This window comes from Lissotriton vulgaris, chromosome 10, assembly GCF_964263255.1.
Source record: "Lissotriton vulgaris chromosome 10, aLisVul1.2, whole genome shotgun sequence".
In the NCBI taxonomy this organism is placed as follows: Eukaryota; Metazoa; Chordata; class Amphibia; order Caudata; family Salamandridae; genus Lissotriton; species Lissotriton vulgaris.
In genome coordinates this window covers 35,924,423-35,943,524 of record NC_141698.1, presented here as the reverse complement: position 1 = coordinate 35,943,524, position 19,102 = coordinate 35,924,423, and the positions used below count along the sequence as shown (strand labels likewise).

The 19,102-nt window shown below is 48.6% G+C and overlaps 1 protein-coding gene across 2 annotated transcripts in view; it reads left to right on the top strand.

Moving 5' to 3' along the window:
* LOC147684443 (uncharacterized) overlaps positions 1-18,351 on the top strand; it is a 152,133-nt gene extending 133,782 nt beyond the window's left edge. The window contains exons 6-7 of one of the 2 annotated variants that reach the window (XM_086940372.1): positions 8,923-9,294; positions 13,617-13,752. In XM_086940372.1, the coding sequence (XP_086796498.1) occupies positions 8,923-9,230 (308 nt within the window). In that variant the 3' untranslated portion in view covers positions 9,231-9,294; positions 13,617-13,752. Of the gene's footprint in view, positions 1-8,922; positions 9,295-13,616 lie in introns of both variants that reach the window. The other variant, XM_086940373.1, reaches the window with a different exon arrangement.
* Positions 18,352-19,102: the final 751 nt, after the last annotated feature.

Sequence of the window (19,102 nt, the reverse complement as noted above, 5' to 3'; positions counted from 1 at the left end):
ACAGCAATAACACAAAAGATACCTCAAAAGCTACACTCACAAAAATGTCTTACAGATGACTCTGACTCCAGGAGCATGTCATCACAGACTACCAGCTCAAGAAATGTATCAGTCAAAACGCTCTCAAAGAAACGTTCTCAGAGGAAATCGGCAAAAGGCTCCTCCAATTCAGAAAACATGTCTGTACGGTCATTCCGGTCAACCGAGTCAAGGTCCTTACAATGCTCATGGCACCAATCACCAAAATGCACACTAGAATCAGAGAACATTCTTCCCGCCCAGAGCAGCATATCTCACCCCAATGACTCAGAATATTTGATCACCCCAAAATACAACACGTCATGTCAGTCACAATTATTTCAAGACATACAAAATATATCGGCACCCCTGAAGGGGTCAGCGAGGCTGACTCAACGCGCTTGCAAAAGGAAACCAGATATACGGGACAGCACCCACCAAGTGAGAAAGGACTATCCTGCCACTCAGCAAGGAAGGCAAAATGGGTGGATAAGGAAGAAACATACACATGCCCGGATGATTAAAGAGTCCACTAGTCCCGAATGCGAATGGAAGTGGGTCAGACAAACAGGGTAAACAAATGAGTCCCAAGACCAAACCGAGCCACCCATGTCAGATAGTGCCTTACTGCCTGGTATGCACGAGGACATTGCTGCCCCCGACCGGAAGAGACAAAAGGAAGCAAAACTCATGCAGATGTTCGAAAGAGAACTAGAACACCGTCCACTCTTGAAGGAGATCGAGCGTCAGTCGAACGAGGGCTACCAAGAAAGACAGATTGCCATCATCAGGCTGAGCTCTCAACTGTCACTTCACAAAATGTTATGTTATGTTAGTGCTATTTGTATTGCGCACGGCTGCTCCAGCGAAGGAGCGTCCCGGCGCACCGACAAGGTGGCGAACACAACACAACTGGGGAACAGAAATAATTATTAAGAAAATGGGGAGTGAAGGATTTAACAAAGCTCAGAAAATAAATGAGTTTTAGCGGCCTTGCGGAAGGAGAGCAGGTCACCAAAGGTCCGGAGTTTCAAAGGGAGAGCGTTCCAGAGTGCGGCTGCCCGCACCTTAAAAGAGCGACCCCCAACCCGACTGAGTTTGAACCGAGGGGCTACCGCTAATTCTTGGTCTAGCGAGCGCAGAGTGCGGCCCGGGATGTAAGGGCGCAAGAGTTGGTGCCGTAAGGGAGGTGATAGGCCTTTCAGAATTTTGAAGGAAAGGCACAAAACTTTAAAGTGGATCCGCTGCCTAACGGGTAACCAATGCAAGGCTCGCAAAGATGGACCGGCCGAGCAAAACCTAGGAAGACCTACGATCGCTCTGGCCGCAGCATTCTGCACTCTTTGAAGTCGGGTTAACTCAGCCTGGTTTAATCCTATAAAAAGGGAGCTGGCATAGTCCAACCGCGCCAAAACCGTTGCTTGCACCACCAATTGACGAGTTGCGGCATCGAAGTATTTAAGGGCAGGGCGCAGATTGCGCAGGATGCCGAAGCAGCAAGCCGCCGTCCTTTTGGTGTGGCCAACGAAGTTGAGGGAAGGGTCCAGCCAAACACCAAGGTTTTTGATCTCCGCAACCGGAGTGGGGGTCGGCCCCAGCTCAGAGGGCCACCAAGTATCTCCCCATAGGTCCGTCCGCTTCCCGAAGATCATCACCTCCATTTTTTGGGAGTTTAGTTGGAGACAGTTGGACGTCATCCAACCAGCCACCGCCCTGAGTCCTTCTCTGAATCTTGGGGCATCCACCCCAGAGTCCCCGCTGATCGTGACCGCTAGCTGGGTGTCATCTGCGTACGACACCATGGTCATACCACAGAGCTTCACAACCTCAGCCAGCGGCCTCACGTAGATGTTAAACAACGTGGGGCTCAGTGAGGAACCCTGTGGGACCCCAAGAGACAGAGGATGACAATTGGACTGGTAGGGCGGGGACGCCACACAGAAGGAACGATCCCTGAGAAACGAACGGAACCACTGGTGTGCAGTGCCGATCACCCCTATCTCCTCAAGACGTTGCAGGAGAATGTCATGGGAGACCGTGTCAAAGGCGGCGCTTAGGTCTAACAAAACAAGCGCCGCCGTTTGACCTGCATCCAGAACTACCCGAAGGTGCTCGACCATAGATAACAGTGCTGTCTCCGTACTGTGGCCAGCCCGAAAACCATTCTGGGTGTCGTCCAGAATGTTGGCACGCGACAGATGACCAGTGAGGGCCTCCGCGAGTTTGGCTGGCCACGGGAGAAGCGAAATCGGGCGGTAGTTCTCCGATTTTGTAGGGTCGAGAGATGGTTTTTTCAAAATGGGCATTACTACAGCATGCTTCCATTTCAAAGGCACCTGGCCTGATGATAGCGACGTGTTGATTAAGTCGCAAACCGGGCGAGCAAAAACCTGGTCTCTGAACATAGGTGGCCAAGGCCGTGTAAGACTCCAAAGAGAGAGAGGGGAGAGAGTCTAGCACCACCTGATCTAACCGGATGGGAGGCCCCATACTGGTTTGTGCAGTGGAGGAGGGGAAGGCCCTATATATGGTCTGGACCTTCTCCAGGAAGAAAGCCGCCAGCGCTTCACAATGAGTATTGGAGCTGATGGAGTTACCGGCCGGCTTCCTTGCCACAAGGTCTTTAAGGGCCTTAAAGATGGTTTTAACAGGATTCCCACTATTGCGAAACTCCAGAGCGTAGTATTCAGCCCGGGTTCTACAAACCGCGCGGTGATAAGACTTGACCGCAGCCATATACAAGGTTTTTTTGCTGCTGTCATACCTCTTCCTCCAGTCTCTGTCTGCACGTCTGCAGACACTTTTCAGAGCCCTCAGATTGCCATCATACCAGGGACTGGGGGCGCGGGAGCCACACTTACTGGAAACCATCGGGATAAGGGAGTCGAGGGCCCTGGTTACCCATCCGCAGAAATGGTCATAACCAGACTCCACGTTCTCCACTGCACCCAGTGGGTCGTCAGTGAGAAGGCAGTGGAGATCTTCCGCCTTTAATTTGCTCCAGCGCCGTCTGGGCATGGCTCGCAGTGGCACCTTAAGTGGGGCTTCATCAAGAGGACAGTGAATGGTCACGAGTGAGTGGTCTGACCAGGTCAGTGGGAGGGGGGGCACTATAACCCCTTCTAAGTTAGAAAAAAAGGGGTCCAGAGTGTGGCCACCACTATGAGTGGGGTCCGAGACCAGCTGGAACAATTGAAGGGCCTCAAGGTCCGCCACCATCCCTCCCACAGAAGAAAGACACAAAGTGTCAAAATGGAGATTCAAGTCACCAATGATAGAAAAATTGGCAGACCCTACTGCTAGTGAACTAACCGCCTCAGGGAGAGCCTCTCGAAATGCCACTGAGCTACCAGGTGGACGGTAAATCAGCAATCCTGACAAGGTAAAATGCGGAGTAACCGCAACCTTGAACAGGGCGCTTTCGCAGCCCGTGATGTTCTGCACACTCCAGGCGCAAGAATAGCAACAGATTTAAGAGCGACGCCACCCCCTCTCGAAGAGCGGTTGAGCGTGTAGATGGAATACTCAACGGGGAACGCCAGATTCAATACCGTAGAATCGGTGTCTTGCAGCCATGTCTCTGTCAGACAAAAGATGTCAGGGGGGTCATTGTCCACAAAATCAGCAATATCCTGATAATGCTTGACCGCCGATCTGACGTTTAAATTCCAGATGGTGAGATGTCGCGAAGAGACCTTACTGCTTATGGCAGGCTGCACTATACAAGACCCCAAACAGGAAGGGGCTTCGAGCAGCCAGCCGCGACAAGCACAGCGATGGGGGCCACACAAAGGGTCAACGCGGACTTCGGCGCAGGGAGGCAGACAGGTGTTAAATGCCAGGAGACTATCCCTGGTATACATAAGCATGGTTAGAGAGGCAACCACGGGCCAAAAGGCAACCACGATTGCGTCAGAATCTGTAAATGAGTGGACGACTCGGAAGATTATTGGAAATTGCAACGAATCTGAAAACCAGAGGATCACACACAATGTCTTGCATTTTCAAAGGCGCACTCCCACAGTCAAGGATACTCTTGTCAAGGCGGCCGACAGCTCGAACAATGCAGTGTCTCCAACAGACTATACCTTGGCAACGCCTGGGGAGCTGACTGAGTCTTAGCCTGGAACGGCAACGTGTCTATGACCGACCCATGCGGACAATCCGCAGACCTGTGCAGCCAGTCAAGGAACTATAAACATGTTTGATGTTAATTCTATTTTGTTAAGAAAGGGGGAGATGTAGTATCGTGTGCAGCAGTCTAGTATTTGGGATACATTCGTGGGAGGAGCAGGAAAGGGAGGAGCAGGGAACCGGAATGGGAAAGCAGTTAGAGTAGGGACAGGGACACCATAGGAAGCAGATAATAAAGCTCCTATAAACCAGAGATATTTGTATGTCATTATTGGAGTTACGACATGACAGGAGGGTTGACGTGAAGCAGCAACAGAGGAGTGGGGAGATGTTGCAGCAACTAGGTGGAGAGTGTCAAGCAACACATAACAGGTGGGGGAACACTGCAGGAGCTGTGTGTCAAAAAGGGATAGAAAATACAACAAGCATTGGCAAAGTCAATAGGTCTCAGGAATGCCAGGGCTAGTGGCATTGTCAATGTGAATGTCTTTTAACCATGTTGTATAGCAGCACATCTCTGTTCAGCATGGCTGAAAGTCATGGCAAAAAGCGCTATGACGCACGCAGCACTGGCCATGTCATTGTGCTTTTTTGTGTGGCAGGAGGGGTGGGACAAAGAACACAATGTGGGGGAGCAAAGAGACAGTGCAGGTGCAATGTAGCCGAGACTTAAAATGAATGTGTCCTTGTGTAAGGTAACTGTAGCTCATGTAAGGCACTCCAGTACCTTCAGGTTGAGTTTGTGCAACGGAAAACTGCAAAAAAAGCTGGGCATGGTCGTAGATGGAGACAGACAGAGGACAGGAGATGTGCCCGTTTGAGGTCAGTAACAGCTCCACTAGTCAGGGTCCGGCCAAGATAGCACCTCAGCGAATGGGCTCATGTGACACGCAGATGCCTGGGCCCTTGCAGACCTGAAGATGCTTGAGCTCATGGATGCAGGAGTATTTACAAGCTCATGGAGATCAGCAATGCATTGGCTCTTGAGAAGTGCAGATGCCTGGACTGTTGCAGGCCTGAAGATGTGTGGGCTCATGGAGGCCTGATGATGCATGGGGTCGTGAGTCGTGCAGATGCCTGGGCTCTTGCAGGCCTGAAGATGTGTGGGCTCATGGAGGCCTGATGATGCATGGGGTCGTGAGTCGTGCAGATGCCTGGGCTCTTGCAGGCCTGAAGATGTGTGGGCTCATGGAGACCTGATGATGCATGGGGTCGTGAGTCGTGCAGATGCCTGGGCTGTTGCAGGCCTGAAGATGTGTGGGCTCATGGAGGCCTGATGATGCATGGGGTCGTGAGTCGTGCAGATGCCTGGGCTCTTGCAGGCCTGAAGATGTGTGGGCTCATGGAGACCTGATGATGCAAGGGGGCGTGAGTCGTGCAGATGCCTGGGCTCTTGCAGACCTGAAGATACATGGACTCATGGAGCTCTGAGGATACACAGGCTCATGGAAACCAGCAATGCATGGGCTCATGAGTCGTGCAGATGCCTGGGCTGTTGCAGACCTGAAGATGCCTGGCCAGAAGGGCAACTGTTAGTTTAAGATGCAAATGATGCCATTCATGCAAGGGGTAAGCAAGAGATGCATGCACTTAGGGCAGAGAAGGTAGCTTCATGTTTGGTCAGGCAGTGGGATGGCTTTGAATGGTCCAGACTAGCAATATCAGTGTGTATGGACAGAGCTATGGAGGTCTTTGTATGGCTGGGAGACAGTGGGATGAGTGTAGCAGAGTCAGAGAGAACGCTATACGTAAAAAATCAGACTCCGTGGACACGGCAAAGATCAGGCATGGAAGTGCATGGATGGGAGCAGCGGGCGTTGGGCCTGTGATCGGCTGGGGCAAGTGTATAGCCTGGCACAGATGGTAACTGCGAGGGACCAGCAATGCTGCTTACGTACAGGGTGGCACGTGCGTGGCCAAGGAAAGATACGCACTGTATGGTAATGTAATAGTATTTATATAGTGCTTGCTACCCCTGACGAGGCGCTGATGCATGTTATGGCGGGTAGCACGCTACTCCGGAAGCCAAGGTTAGTGTTTAATCCAGTGGTTATTGGTTATTGCTGGTTATTGGGATGAGTCTTGGGCTCTCAGGAAACTGTTCCAAGCATTTCCTTCGTTTTCCTTGTGGTGGATTAAGTTGAGCGGAGTGCGGTGTGATCAATAGTGCGAGTTTGTGCAAATGTAAATTGTGATGTGTCGATAGGCTAGGGGGGCTTAGATATTGCCTTGTTTGCAGAAATATACTAGAAAGTAAAATGGACAGGCATGTGACAGAGTAGGACAGTAAAAGTCACGGAAAAGATGGAGTGTAAGGAGAGGGTCATCCTATAGAAAGGAAGGGGAGCAGGGCTTAATTTGAGCTGGTGACTTGTCAACACTGGCACTTATGTCAGTCTGCTGCATGGTGGAGCTCTTTGTCCCATTTAGAGACGAGCATAACAACAGTTGTTTATTAATTGAATACACTTTAAAAACGTACTACTGCCTGCCGCCAAAGCCATTCTTATAGCTTTGGGGGTATGGAATAGTACGTGTTGTCACACTTGTATGTGTGTGATGGTTAGTAGTTGTGTTGTACCTGTTATTGGCAGCGCTGACAGCGGCAATGGGCGATGCAAGCGGAAATGGCCTCCTGAAGAGGGCCCTGGCACTTCTATTTTTACAAATTAAGCACTGAAGGGGAGAGAGCAGCCAGTAAATGAAATGTAAGTTGAATTACCATACAGGGTTTTAGGAATATAGTGGGGGAAGGGTCTTTGAGACAGTTTGCTATTTGAGATTGTAGAAACTGTTGAAAGAAGGGGTGATGGTTGTCGACTGTAGGAAGGTGCTCTATGTCGTCGCATCTTTGGTTGTTCAGTTTGGCCGGTGATGGTATTCAGCAGTTTATCATTTGATAGCTTACATTACCATTATGCATGTCGGAAGGGAACCTTGTGCAAGTCCCAGGACATTGAAATTCCGAAGATGAATCCACAAGGTTCAGGGCCCCCAAAGGATTGGGAAGATGATGGAGTGAGAACTGGGAACCCTGGGGTGTTTGATGGATCCTGTAGAAGGTCTCTTGCAAGACCCTCACTGTGCCTCCACCTTCCCTTTTTCTTCCAAGAATGTTAGATTTTCCACAATTACCAAGAAAAAGAGCCCCCTGTGTGGTGAAGAAAACCCATGAGGCCTGCTTTAGCTGCCTCCCTAAGTGGTAAATGAAACTCCTGAGGCTTGCTTTAGCTGCCTCCCAGAATGGTAAATGAAACCCCTGAGACTTGCTTTAGCTGCCTCCCGGAGTGGTGAATGAAACCCCTAAGGCTTGCTTTAGCTGCCTCCCAGAGTAAATGAAACCCCTAAGGCTTGCTTTAGCCGCCTCCAAGAATGGTAAATGAAACCCTTGAGACTTGCTTTAGCAGCTTTCCAGAGTGGTGAATGAAACCCCTGAGGCTTGCTTTACCTGCCTCCTGGAGTGGTGAATGAAACCCCTGAGGCCTACTTTAGCTGCCTCCCGGAGTGGTGAATGAAACCCCTGAGGCCTGCTTTACCTGCCTCCTGGAGTGGTGAATGAAGCCCCTGAGGCTGGCTTTAGCTGCCTCCCGGAGTGGTGAATTAATCCCCTGAGGCCTACTTTAGCTGCCTCCCGGAGTGGTGAATTAAACTTCTGAGGCCTGCTTTAGCTGCCTTCCGGAGTGGTGAACGAAACCCCTAAGGCTTGCTTTAGCCGCCTCAAAGAATGGTAAATGAAACCCTTGAGACTTGCTTTAGCTGCTTTCCAGAGTGGCGAATGAAACCCCTGAGGCTTGCTTTACCTGCCTCCTGGAGTGGTGAATGAAACCCCTGAGGCCTGCTTTAGCTGCCTCCCGGAGTGGTGAATGAAGCCCCTGAGGTTGGCTTTAGCTGCCTCCCGGAGTGGTGAAGCTGTGAAGGGGCAGTGGGTGTTTTCCTTTTTAAGTGGGGTTCTTAGGCTTGTGCTTCTCAGTGGATGGGGGAGGCCATGGGGTAATGGGAGGTTTTCTAAAGAGTTTGACATTTCAAGGAAGAGTTAGTCATGTTGGTATCTTGCCTAACATTTGACCGACTCTTCCCTAGCCCAGCTGAACTTTTAAAGGCAGTGGTCTTTCGAGAAAACTACAATTTCCCTGGCAGGCAGCTCATCTGTGATTTCTTATAATAACTGACCTGGTTCCATATCCTCATCCAGCGCTATCTGGAGCCAAGGAACTGTCTGTACTACACGCTCTGGGAACTAATGCTAACATTTCATGTCTTCTCTCTTCCCAACTCCTCCCTTGTCTCCTTATCCTCTCCCCTTGGGCATCTCACCATGTCTTCCTTTTCTTGCTGCCTCCTGACTATTAAATACATCTATCTATCTATCTATCTATCTATCTATCTATCTATCTATCTATCTATCTATCTATCTATCTATCTATCCTTCCGTCCTGCTTATCTACATATCTGCTTTTGTTTTTGGTTGTTCGTCTCTTGCTGTCTGATATTCTGTCTCTCTCTCTTTCTTCTTTTTTATTTTCCTCCTGTCCCTATCCCCTTCCCTGCTTTATATGTATGTTCCTGGTCGCTCTTGTTTTGTATTTTACAAATATTTGCTCTCTTTCCCTTTCTCTGTAATTTCTTTTCATGCTCTCTGTTTTTTACACTCTCTATGTCCCTTATTCTCTTGTCCCCTTTTCTTTTGATGAACCCTCCCATTCTTTCTTCCTTCCCTTCCATCCCCTCCTCTCTCCTTTCCTCTGTCCTTTCCTTCTGCCCTGTCCTCAGATATCTGTGCCACACTGATGCTGACCTGCCTCTTCTGCCAGTTCCATGACTGCCTCCTGCTGGTGCCTAGTGCCTGCTGCTTCTGTGCGCAAACCATCTGCGCCTCCATCTGTGCCTGCTTCTGCCCGCTGCACCTCGAGTGCTGCGAGGGCTGCTCCGAGGTGCTACCCGACCTCCTCAATGGCTTCTGCGACAACATGCACTGTGGCTGCTGCGTGGACTGCGACTGCTCTATCATGGAGGCCTGCTACCAGACCGGCGAGTGCCTGGAGCTGGCCCTGGAGATCTCGGAGCTCTGCTTCCACTGACTAACCCTTCTGACTCTGTACTATTTACTAACCACCCTCCAGGCTCACCCCTGAGACAGCCATGGTAAGGACGTCACCCCGCTGGGTTCACAATGAGGCGGGCCGAGGCATTTCAGAACCCATTACATGTACACACATACAATGCAACATCTGGGAATCCAGCCCTTGGGAAGGCTGAGGCTTGTCAGAACTCATGACATGTACAGTTTCACATCTGGGAATCCATCCCTTAGGAAGGTTGAGGATTGTCAGAACTAATAGCATATACAGTGCCACGTCTGGAACCCATCCCTTAGGAAGGCTGAGGCTTGTCAGAACTCATGGCCTATACAGTGCCACATCTGGGAATCCATCCCTTAGGAAGGCTGAGGCCTGTCAGTACTCATGACATATACAGTCCCACATCTGGGAAACCATCCCATAGGAAGGTTGAGGCTTGTCAGAACTCATGGTATATACACATATACAGTCCCACATCTGGGAAACCATCCCATAGGAAGGTTGAGGCTTGTCAGAACTCATGACATATACAGTCCCACATCTGGGAAACCATCTCATAGGAAGGTTGAGGCTTGTCAGAACTCATGATATATACACATATACAGTCCCACATCTGGAACCCATCCCTTAGAAAGGCTGAGGCTTGTCAGAACTCATGGCCTATACAGTGCCACATCTGGGAATCCATCCCTTAGGAAGGCTGAGGCCTGTCAGTACTCATGACATATACAGTCCCACATCTGGGAATCCATCCCTTAGGAAGGCTGAGGCCTGTCAGTACTCATGGCATATACAGTCCCACATCTGGGAAACAATCCCATAGGAAGGTTGAGGCTTGTCAGAACTCATGATATATACACATATACAGTGCCACATCAGGGAAACCATCCCATAGGAAGGTTGAGGCTTGTCAGAACTCATGATATATACACATATACAGTCCCACATCTGGGAAACCATCCCATAGGAAGGTTGAGGATTGTCAGAACTAATAGCATATACAGTGTCACATCTGGAACCCATCCCTTAGGAAGGCTGAGGCTTGTCAGAACTCATGGAATATACAGTGCCACATCTGGGAATCCATACCTTAGGAAGGCTGAGGCCTGTTAGTACTCATGAAATATACAGTCCAACATCTGGGAAACCATCCCATAGGAAGGCTGAGGATTGTCAGAACTCATGACATATACAGTCCCACATCTGGGAAACCATCCCATAGGAAGGTTGAGGCTTGTCAGAACTCATGATATATACACATATACAATGCCACATCTGGGAAACCATCCCATAGGAAGGTTGAGGCTTGTCAGAAGAACCCATAATATACAGTGTCACATCTGGGAATCTATCCCTGAGGAAGGCTGAGGCTTGTCAGAACCCATGACATATACAGTGCCACATCTGGGAATCCACCCCTTAGGAAAGCTGAGGCTCGGCAGAACCCATATACACATATACAGTGCCACATCCGGGAATCCACCCCTTAGGAAGTCTGAGGCTTGCCAGATCTCATAAAACACACAGTGCCACATCTGGGAATCCATCCCTTAGGAAGGGTGAGGCTTGCTAGATCTCATAAAACACACAGTGCCACATCTGGGAATCCATCCCTTAGGAAGGGTGAGGCTTGGTAGAACCCATAATACATACAGTGTCACATCTGGGAATCCATCCCTGAGGAAGGCTGAGGCTTGTCAGAACTCTTGACATATACAGTGTCACATCTGGGAATCCATCGCTTAGGAAGACTGAGGCTTGTCAGAACGCATGACATAATCAGTGTCACATCTGGAAATCCATCGCTTAGGAAGGCTGAGGCTTGTCAGAACCCATGACATATACAGTGCCACATCTGGGAATCCACCCCTTAGGAAGGCTGAGGCTCTGCAGAACCTATATACACATATACAGTGCCACATCTGGGAATCCACCCCTTAGGAAGGCTGAGGTTCGGCAGAACCTATATACACATATATAGTGCCACATCTGGGAATCCACCCCTTAGGAAGGCTGAGGTTCGGCAGAACCTATATACACATATACAGTGCCACATCTGGGAATCCACCCCTTAGGAAGGCTGAGGCTTGTGAGAACCCATGATATATACAGTGCCACATCTGGGAATCCACCCCTTAGGAAGGCTGGGGCTCTGCAGAACCTATATACACATATACAGTGCCACATTTGGGAATCCACCCCTTAGGAAGGCTGAGGTTCGGCAGAACTTATATACACATATACAGTGCCACATTTGGGAATCCATCCCTTAGAAAGGCTGAGGCTTGTGAGAACCCATGACATATACAGTGCCACATCTGGGAATCCACCCCTTAGGAAGGCTGAGGTTCGGCAGAACCTATATACACATATACAGTGTCACATCTGGGAATCCATCCCTTAGAAAGGCTGAGGCTTGTGAGAACCCATGTCATATACAGTGCCACATCTGGGAATCCTTCCTTTAGGAAGGCTGAGGCTTGCCAGACCTCATAAAACTCAGTGCCACATCTGGGAATCCACCTCTCAGGAAGGCTGAGGCTTGGCAGAACCCATATACACATACACAGTGCCACATCTGGGAATCCACCCCTTAGGAAGGCTGAGGCTTACCAGAACTCATAATATATACAGTGTCACATCTGGGAATCCATCCCTTAGAAAGGCTGAGGCTTGTGAGAACCCATGTCATATACAGTGCCACTTCTGGGAATCCATCCTTTAGGAAGGCTGAGGCTTGCCAGACCTCATGAAACTCAGTGCCATATCTGGGAATCCACCTCTCAGGAAGGCTGAGGCTTGTCAGAACTCCTGACATATCCCATGTCACATCTAGGAATCCATCCTATAGGAAGGCTGAGGTTTGGCAGAACCCATATACACTAATACAGTGTCACATCTGGAAATCCATCCATGAGGAAGGCTGAAGCTTGGCAGAACCCATAATACATACAGTGCCACATCTGGGAATCCATCCCTGAGGAAGGCTGTGACTTGTCAGAACTCATGACATATACACTTATACAGTGTCACATCTGGGAATCCATCCCTGAGGAAGGCTGTGACTTGTCAGAACTCATGACATATACATATATACAGTGTCTCACCTATTCCACCCCCAGAAGGGTGAGACATATTTAAACGTATTAAACATACACAGCAATAGGTGGTAATATTCCCCTAAGGTTGGCTGAGGCTTGGCAGAACTCGCGACATATACAGTGCCACTGCTAGGAATTCACTCCCTAATTGGCTGAGACCTTACAGAACTCATTACATTTACCAGGCCACAACTGGGAATCCAAGTCTCCTTAATCCTGAGACATATCAGAACACTTACATATCTAGAGTTTTAGGTGGCAATTCACCTCCCTGGAAGTCTGCAACATGTTAGAATTCATTACAACTCAATGCAGATGAAGGCCTTCATTATGAGTGGCCCAGTCTTTGAGCCAACATTTATCAAACCCAACAAAATCCGACTCCGCTTGGTCGACATCTATTGGGTCCGATAAATAACTCCCATACATGAGTTTATCCCTGAAAAGGGGAATAACATGCAGCTGTTGATGCTTACTCTACCAACATCTGCATATCATGATAATTAACAGACATTTTTAATATGATAAATGTCAGCAGGTTTGACCTTCTGAAATTTATGAAGGGAAAGCTGCAGGAGTGTGGTGCGAACAAGTGCTACCGTACACATATTGCAATTAACAGGGCCAATTGTAATGAAAGCGACAACGTAAACAGTGGAAATCCAGTTCCTGCGAACGCTAAGGATCATCACAACTCATTACACATAAAGATACCTGAGGATGGAACCTTGCCTAGGAGGAAGAGTGGTACCCATTACCCCTTGGTATAGATTGGTTCAATCAATCACAGCTGTTGTTTTATTTGCTCTCTTAAATCAATCCAAAGATCACCACCTTGAGCCCATTTGGCTCCTAGTTCCTATTGAGTCACTTTAGGTAAAATGCGTATAAGAGGATGTTTAAGATACCTCAACTACAGGCATTCCTTTCTGGAACACCTCTTTGTGAGGTGAACTAATTGGAGATCCGTGGCAACCCGCTTTTGTGCCAGGATCTAGACCGCCACGTTACGGGGGACCTGCAACCCATCCTCACTCCTAAGATGTCTCTTCTGCACTGAGACAATGAGGTCTTCTCAATGCTCTTCTGGTCAGACTCCTCAATACTGCAACAAATCCCACTAGGTGTGCTGTGGACTTGTTGAAATCAGTAGGAGGAGTCTTCTATTGGCTAGTGAGGGCTTGTTGAGTCTTATTATCTCCTAACATGGCTTTTTGTGTGGTAAAGCTTAAATATTTGAAGAAAATTATCTTTAAGTAACTCAGTTTTCTTTCTCCTGCTGCAGACCGCTGTGCCCACTGCATCCTGGCGGTGCTCTTCTGCGAGTTCTTCACCCTGTGCTCGGTGATGTTGGGCTGCTTGACCTGCGGCGGCTGCGGCGGCGAGGTCGGCGGCGGTGGAGGCTGCTGCTGTGGACCCGACGGTGTTTGTGGGGATGAGGACAGCTGCCCCTGTAGCACAGACTGTGGGATCTTGGGTGATTGCTGTGAATCTTCGGACTGCCTTGAAATTTGCTTTGAATGCTGCTCCATCTGCTTTCCGGGATGAGGAGGAGTTGCGGCGAATGAGCTTATGCTTGTATTTGTGGTCTGGGACTCGTGGTCATCATGGTCAGACCGGTCATCTAAGTGGGAGATATCCCAAGATGCCGGTGTCTCAAAAGACTTTTCTCTTGACCAGTCTAAAACTTCTCCAGAGTTAGACAGATGCGCCAGGTGAAGTCCCCATCAGACAAGGAAATGAGTCGATGCTCGAATGGGTTTCTCTTGCATGTACCAGTGTTTGGCTGTCCGCCCCACAGCTAAGCTTCCCCAGGTGGTTCAAGCATGCAAAGAAGAGCCGGGTATGCAGGTTCAGCCTGTGTTCCTCTTTTAGAAAGGAGGCACCACTCCTCCGCAAAACGTGCATTGCGCAATATAGCCTAAATAATGTTGCATCTGCTTGTTTAACTAGCCAAATGCCTCCACGGCCACTTAGCAGACTCACGGTGCTGTCCAAGGTTCAGTCTGTCTCTAAGAACTCCAGGGGAACCTTCCTTTTTTGAAGATGTTCCGCTCCGATTGGAGAGGCATCTGTGGCTCCTGTTATTTCAAGGTTCTGGTGTATTCATGATCAGGCCAGTGGTTGTGTGTTGTGTTGATGCTGTGTTGATGTGTGACTGATCTGAGGAGACTGGAGGGTGTGTTCGCTGGCCACCAGACTCCGCACAAGTTCTGTGCACAGAATGAGGTGTAAAGGTTGCGTTGAGAGGTGATGCAGGTAAGAGTAATGAGCCTTATTCACAAAGGAAAAGTTACACCTTTGTGTAAGCTTACGGCTGTTTTCGATTCACAAAGGCATTTTACTAGTAGTATCTTTACGACTGTGGAGTCTCCACACATATCTTTTTATGTATGGAGATTCTGCTTTCAAATATAGTATTCCCATAGTGAATAGAAAACGATCATATACTTACACAAAAGTGTAACCTAACCTTTGTGCATCAGGCCCAATAATTGTAAGATGCCAAAATAGTATATGGGAAGCTCTCAGAGTATGCGGATTAGGGATGCAATGAGTTATTTTCAGAAAAGGACAAGAGGTTGACAGATGGGGAGAGGAGTATTTTCTAAGTGTACGGCTATGACTTCTATTTGTCGGTGAATTGTGGACACGGTAGTCTAGTAATCTACACTGGACTTTAGGGTGTTTTTTGTAGTGTGCTTGGGGAAGAGGCTTTGCAGCGTGAATCTATTCTAGATTCACTTGAATATCACCCTCCCATCTAGTGGTCGGGAAAAAATCTTGTTCACAACAAGTTTAATCTAGTGGTTGGCCATGGAAGCGATGCCTTGGGCGTTCATAGAAGAGCCTGTTAAATGAGACGCCCCCCCTTGAAGGGCCAGAGAGACATGGCGAGAGCCGCAGAGGCAGCGCGGGCTTCTTGAAAGAGCGATGGACAATAAATGTGTAGGAGAATATCAAGGGGGCTTCTTTAAGTAGGAACAAAGGGATATAGTGGGGCAAGCACACTACATGCAGAGATGTTCTCCTTGAGTGATAAGTTTAAAGGTGTGATAGGCATGAGCAGTAGGTAGTGATGGTGAAGAGGAGAGCGCTGTTGAGAAGGTCAGTCCCAAAGATATCACTAGGGGGTTCATCAGAGACAGATGTGAGTGTCTGAAGGTGCAGGAAGTTTGAAGAGGCTCAGTAAAAAGAGTGAAAATAGAAGAGGTACATGGAGTTTAAAGTGTTGGAAGGATCAAGAGCAGGTGGAAGCGAAGAATAAAAAGTGTGGAAGGAAGATCAGGAAGTGGGAGGCGGAGAGAGTGGTAGGGGGTGCTGTATCTTTCTGTCTTACAGCTCTGTATTTCCCCTTATTATACTGCATGTTAAACGGGAGAGGAGGCATCCGTTTGCTCTGGGATATGTACGCAAATGAAACTGGATGAATGGAAAAGTTCTGTGGGAATACGATTCCGTGGCGGCCATTTTGATGTTTTCCAGTGTTGGCCTTCGGTGGGACGCGACCTGCCAAAGAGGAGAGAGGAAGACTCAGAAGAGGTGGCGACTAAGGCCAAGGGTTAGACAGACCTGCCTAGTGAAGTCACCATCAAACAAGGAACTGAGCTCTCCGCTCCAATGGGGGTTCTCTTGCATGTGCCATTGCCTGCCTGCCCGCCCCACAGCTAAGCTTCTTCCAGGTGGTTCAAGCATGCAAAGAACAGCAGAGGGGAACATAAGCAGCATGGAACTGGGAAGATCAAGTGAGAATGGGGAAGAGAGGAGTTTATGGACCAGTCTTTATTGTAATAGTCGGTGCAGGAGGTAAATGAAATGAGAAAGATAAGAAATGGCTTTGCTAAAAGAGGATTGGTTGGAAGGGTAGAAGTAGACGTCCTATCGCCCACGCCCCATCCAGAGAAAGGATATGGGTTTCACTACAGATAGTCATGGATGGAGAACCTAAAGCATAGAGCGTTTCTTGAGGCGGACAGTCTTGTTCCTGTTGCCAAGTGGTGGAGGCACAGAAAGCAGTGCTTGCTCCTCCGATTGCCCGTGCCAGCGCTGCCAATGATAATTTAGACTATTCCAGGCCCACAAAGCTACAAAAAAGGCTTGGGAGGAAGCTATTAGTCATTTGTAAAATATATTCTATTAAAAATAAACTGTTGTTCTGCTGATCTCTAAATTAGATGGACAGCACCTCCAAGTGGCAGCTGTCATAAGTGCCGGTGTTGACAATTAAGTGCTGGTACCGAGCCCTCGAAACCACCTGCTCAAATTAAGCACTGACAGAAAGGTTCCCGGACTTGCCAGCCTTGAAGGCATATAGCCCACTGTGGCCCTCGCTCTGTCCTCGTGGAAGAAGTAGAGCCCCAGGCTGAACCAGTGTGACTGTGCACTCACTATCATACTGCCCCCTTCTCTGAGCGAGCTGAGGATCCGCCTTCAGTGAAGTCCCCTCTACATGCACCCTACTCTGCTTCGTTGCCTATTCACCATAACATTCCGCACTATAGAAATGATTCCTCTTCCGGGTTATTCTGTGTATTCTCATTAACCAAGGGCTCATCTCCCAACCCCGAGTGCATGCTTGGAGTCAATGGAGGGTATGGCTACCAACCCAAAGAGGAGCATGCTACACACAGTTTATCCAGAGCTCTGAGCCTTACTTTGTCTTCTGCCCTCCATGACGTACTCCTCTGATGCTCATCACGCACTGCTGACGCATGCAGCATTCTAACTTCCGGTGGAGGCAGAAAACGGCGCCGTAGCACGTTGGTATGCCAAGCAAGATATGTGCTTCAGAAGTAAAGGGCTTTTGTACCTTTTTGATATTTTTCTAAAACTCTTTTTTACAAAAGAGGATGTAAGGGGCGGCTAAGCGCCCTGGCGAGTGGCTGAACATAAGTGATGCGGACAGGAGGGACCTGAAACCAGGGCAGGCTATGTTTTTATTGCCAGGTAGCAATTGCCCTGCATGGGGTGGCAGCAACTGAGGAAAAATAGTTATTCCAGAGCAAAGACCAGCAAAGACCAGACCAGACCAGAAATCCTACTATGCCACCTAATTCTATCACCACAGACAATCTAAACCAGTTGGGAATCTTATATAAAACACCAAGGTTTTAGGGAAAACGACCCCTTTGCAAATACAAATCAAGCATTAAAAAGGCGATACTGGATGTTGTTGGGGTGGAATCTCGTAGGTGGGAAGTCTATGGTAAAATTTGATTATTTTAAGAAGCCCCAACTTATTCCAAACCTCACTCTTTCATATAGCCACGTTCACCTGTGACTGTTCGGAAGAGCTCGGCCTCCGAAAAGAAAGACCCTTATAGGATGTTTACTATGTTCACACAAGGTAGCCCTGAATGACTCCACAACCCCTCCAGATGTTGGTGAGGTGGGGGCTAACCTTGTTGTGGGATCCAACTTTGATTTGTTGTGCTAGGCTATAGGTGTTCAGGGGTTGGTTTAAAAAGGGTGTAATTGTAGCTGGTAAATATTAACATACAAAAGATGTCTTAATGCCTAGACGACTTGCAAGTCTGAAAAGCCAACAATTAAGCAACTGTACAGATGCGCTTGATTCAATGTTCATTGTGCTGCTATCTTTTATTGAAGTCAAAAATAGGAATCATTTTTGCTACAATCCACATTTTCTAAGTAATTACTCTTCCAGCTAGAGATTCCTTATTAGCAGTCCAAAACTGGACTGGCTGCCACCAAACCTGTCCCCAAACAAGATTTGTGAATAAATGATACAGTAGATGAAAAATGTCCTGCTGTGACGACTGCTGATGATGTGCTGAACTGACCGTAACACTGTACCGCGTGGCGTGCATGACGTAGCGGCAGCTTCCCCACAAGGCGGGATGAAACTGGAAGCGGAACGCTTGGGCAGCGGACTTCCGCAAGACTGGCGCATGCGCGATCTCTGCGACCGTGGAAGCTCTTGACTGCCACTGCACCGTATGTGTATGGATATTTATACTTGTATATAATAAAAAGACCCATTTTCAGGTCACTTATTCGAATGTTGTTCTCTACAACTTACTTTCTAAACCATTGTAAGTAGCTATAAGTTCGTTGATGATGCCACCAAGCGACACACACTTGTACTGGTCTGAGATGGTGGGTGAACGTGTTTACAGTGCTGTGCCACTTGTTTATGCCCATTATATGGACCTGTAAATATAGTGTACCCATGATGAGGACTATGAACGTATTGTCAAGGTAAGTAGTTGCGGAGTTAAGAACACTGAACCGGTATTACCCTGTCTATTCTTACCTTGATGGTCTATTGGTAGTTGATATCACAGATAGAATACATATGCGGGTCAATATAAATAACACAATAATTCCTCCTCCAACTGTTTCTGCTTCTCTTGATGGAGTCGCCTCACTGACCGCAAGGTGAGTCGCTGTGTGCCCAGCTGCGGCCATTGCAGGTAAGGACGTCGGGGCCGGGTGGAGGGGGGATTTCGACAGACGACCACAAGGGGAACTTAAATAAATAATTATTTTGTCCTCGACGTCGTCTGTCGAAATCCCCCCTCCACCCGGCCCCGACGTCCTTACCTGCAATGGCCGCAGCTGGGCACACAGCGACTCACCTTGCGGTCAGTGAGGCGACTCCATCAAGAGAAGCAGAAACAGTTGTAGGAGGAATTATTGTGTTATTTATGTCGAATCCGCCCCCAACCTGGCCTCACCGCCCCACTGCTCTTACCTGCACAGGCCGCGGCTGTGTGTGCCAATTGCAAGTAGACAATTTGCATCTTC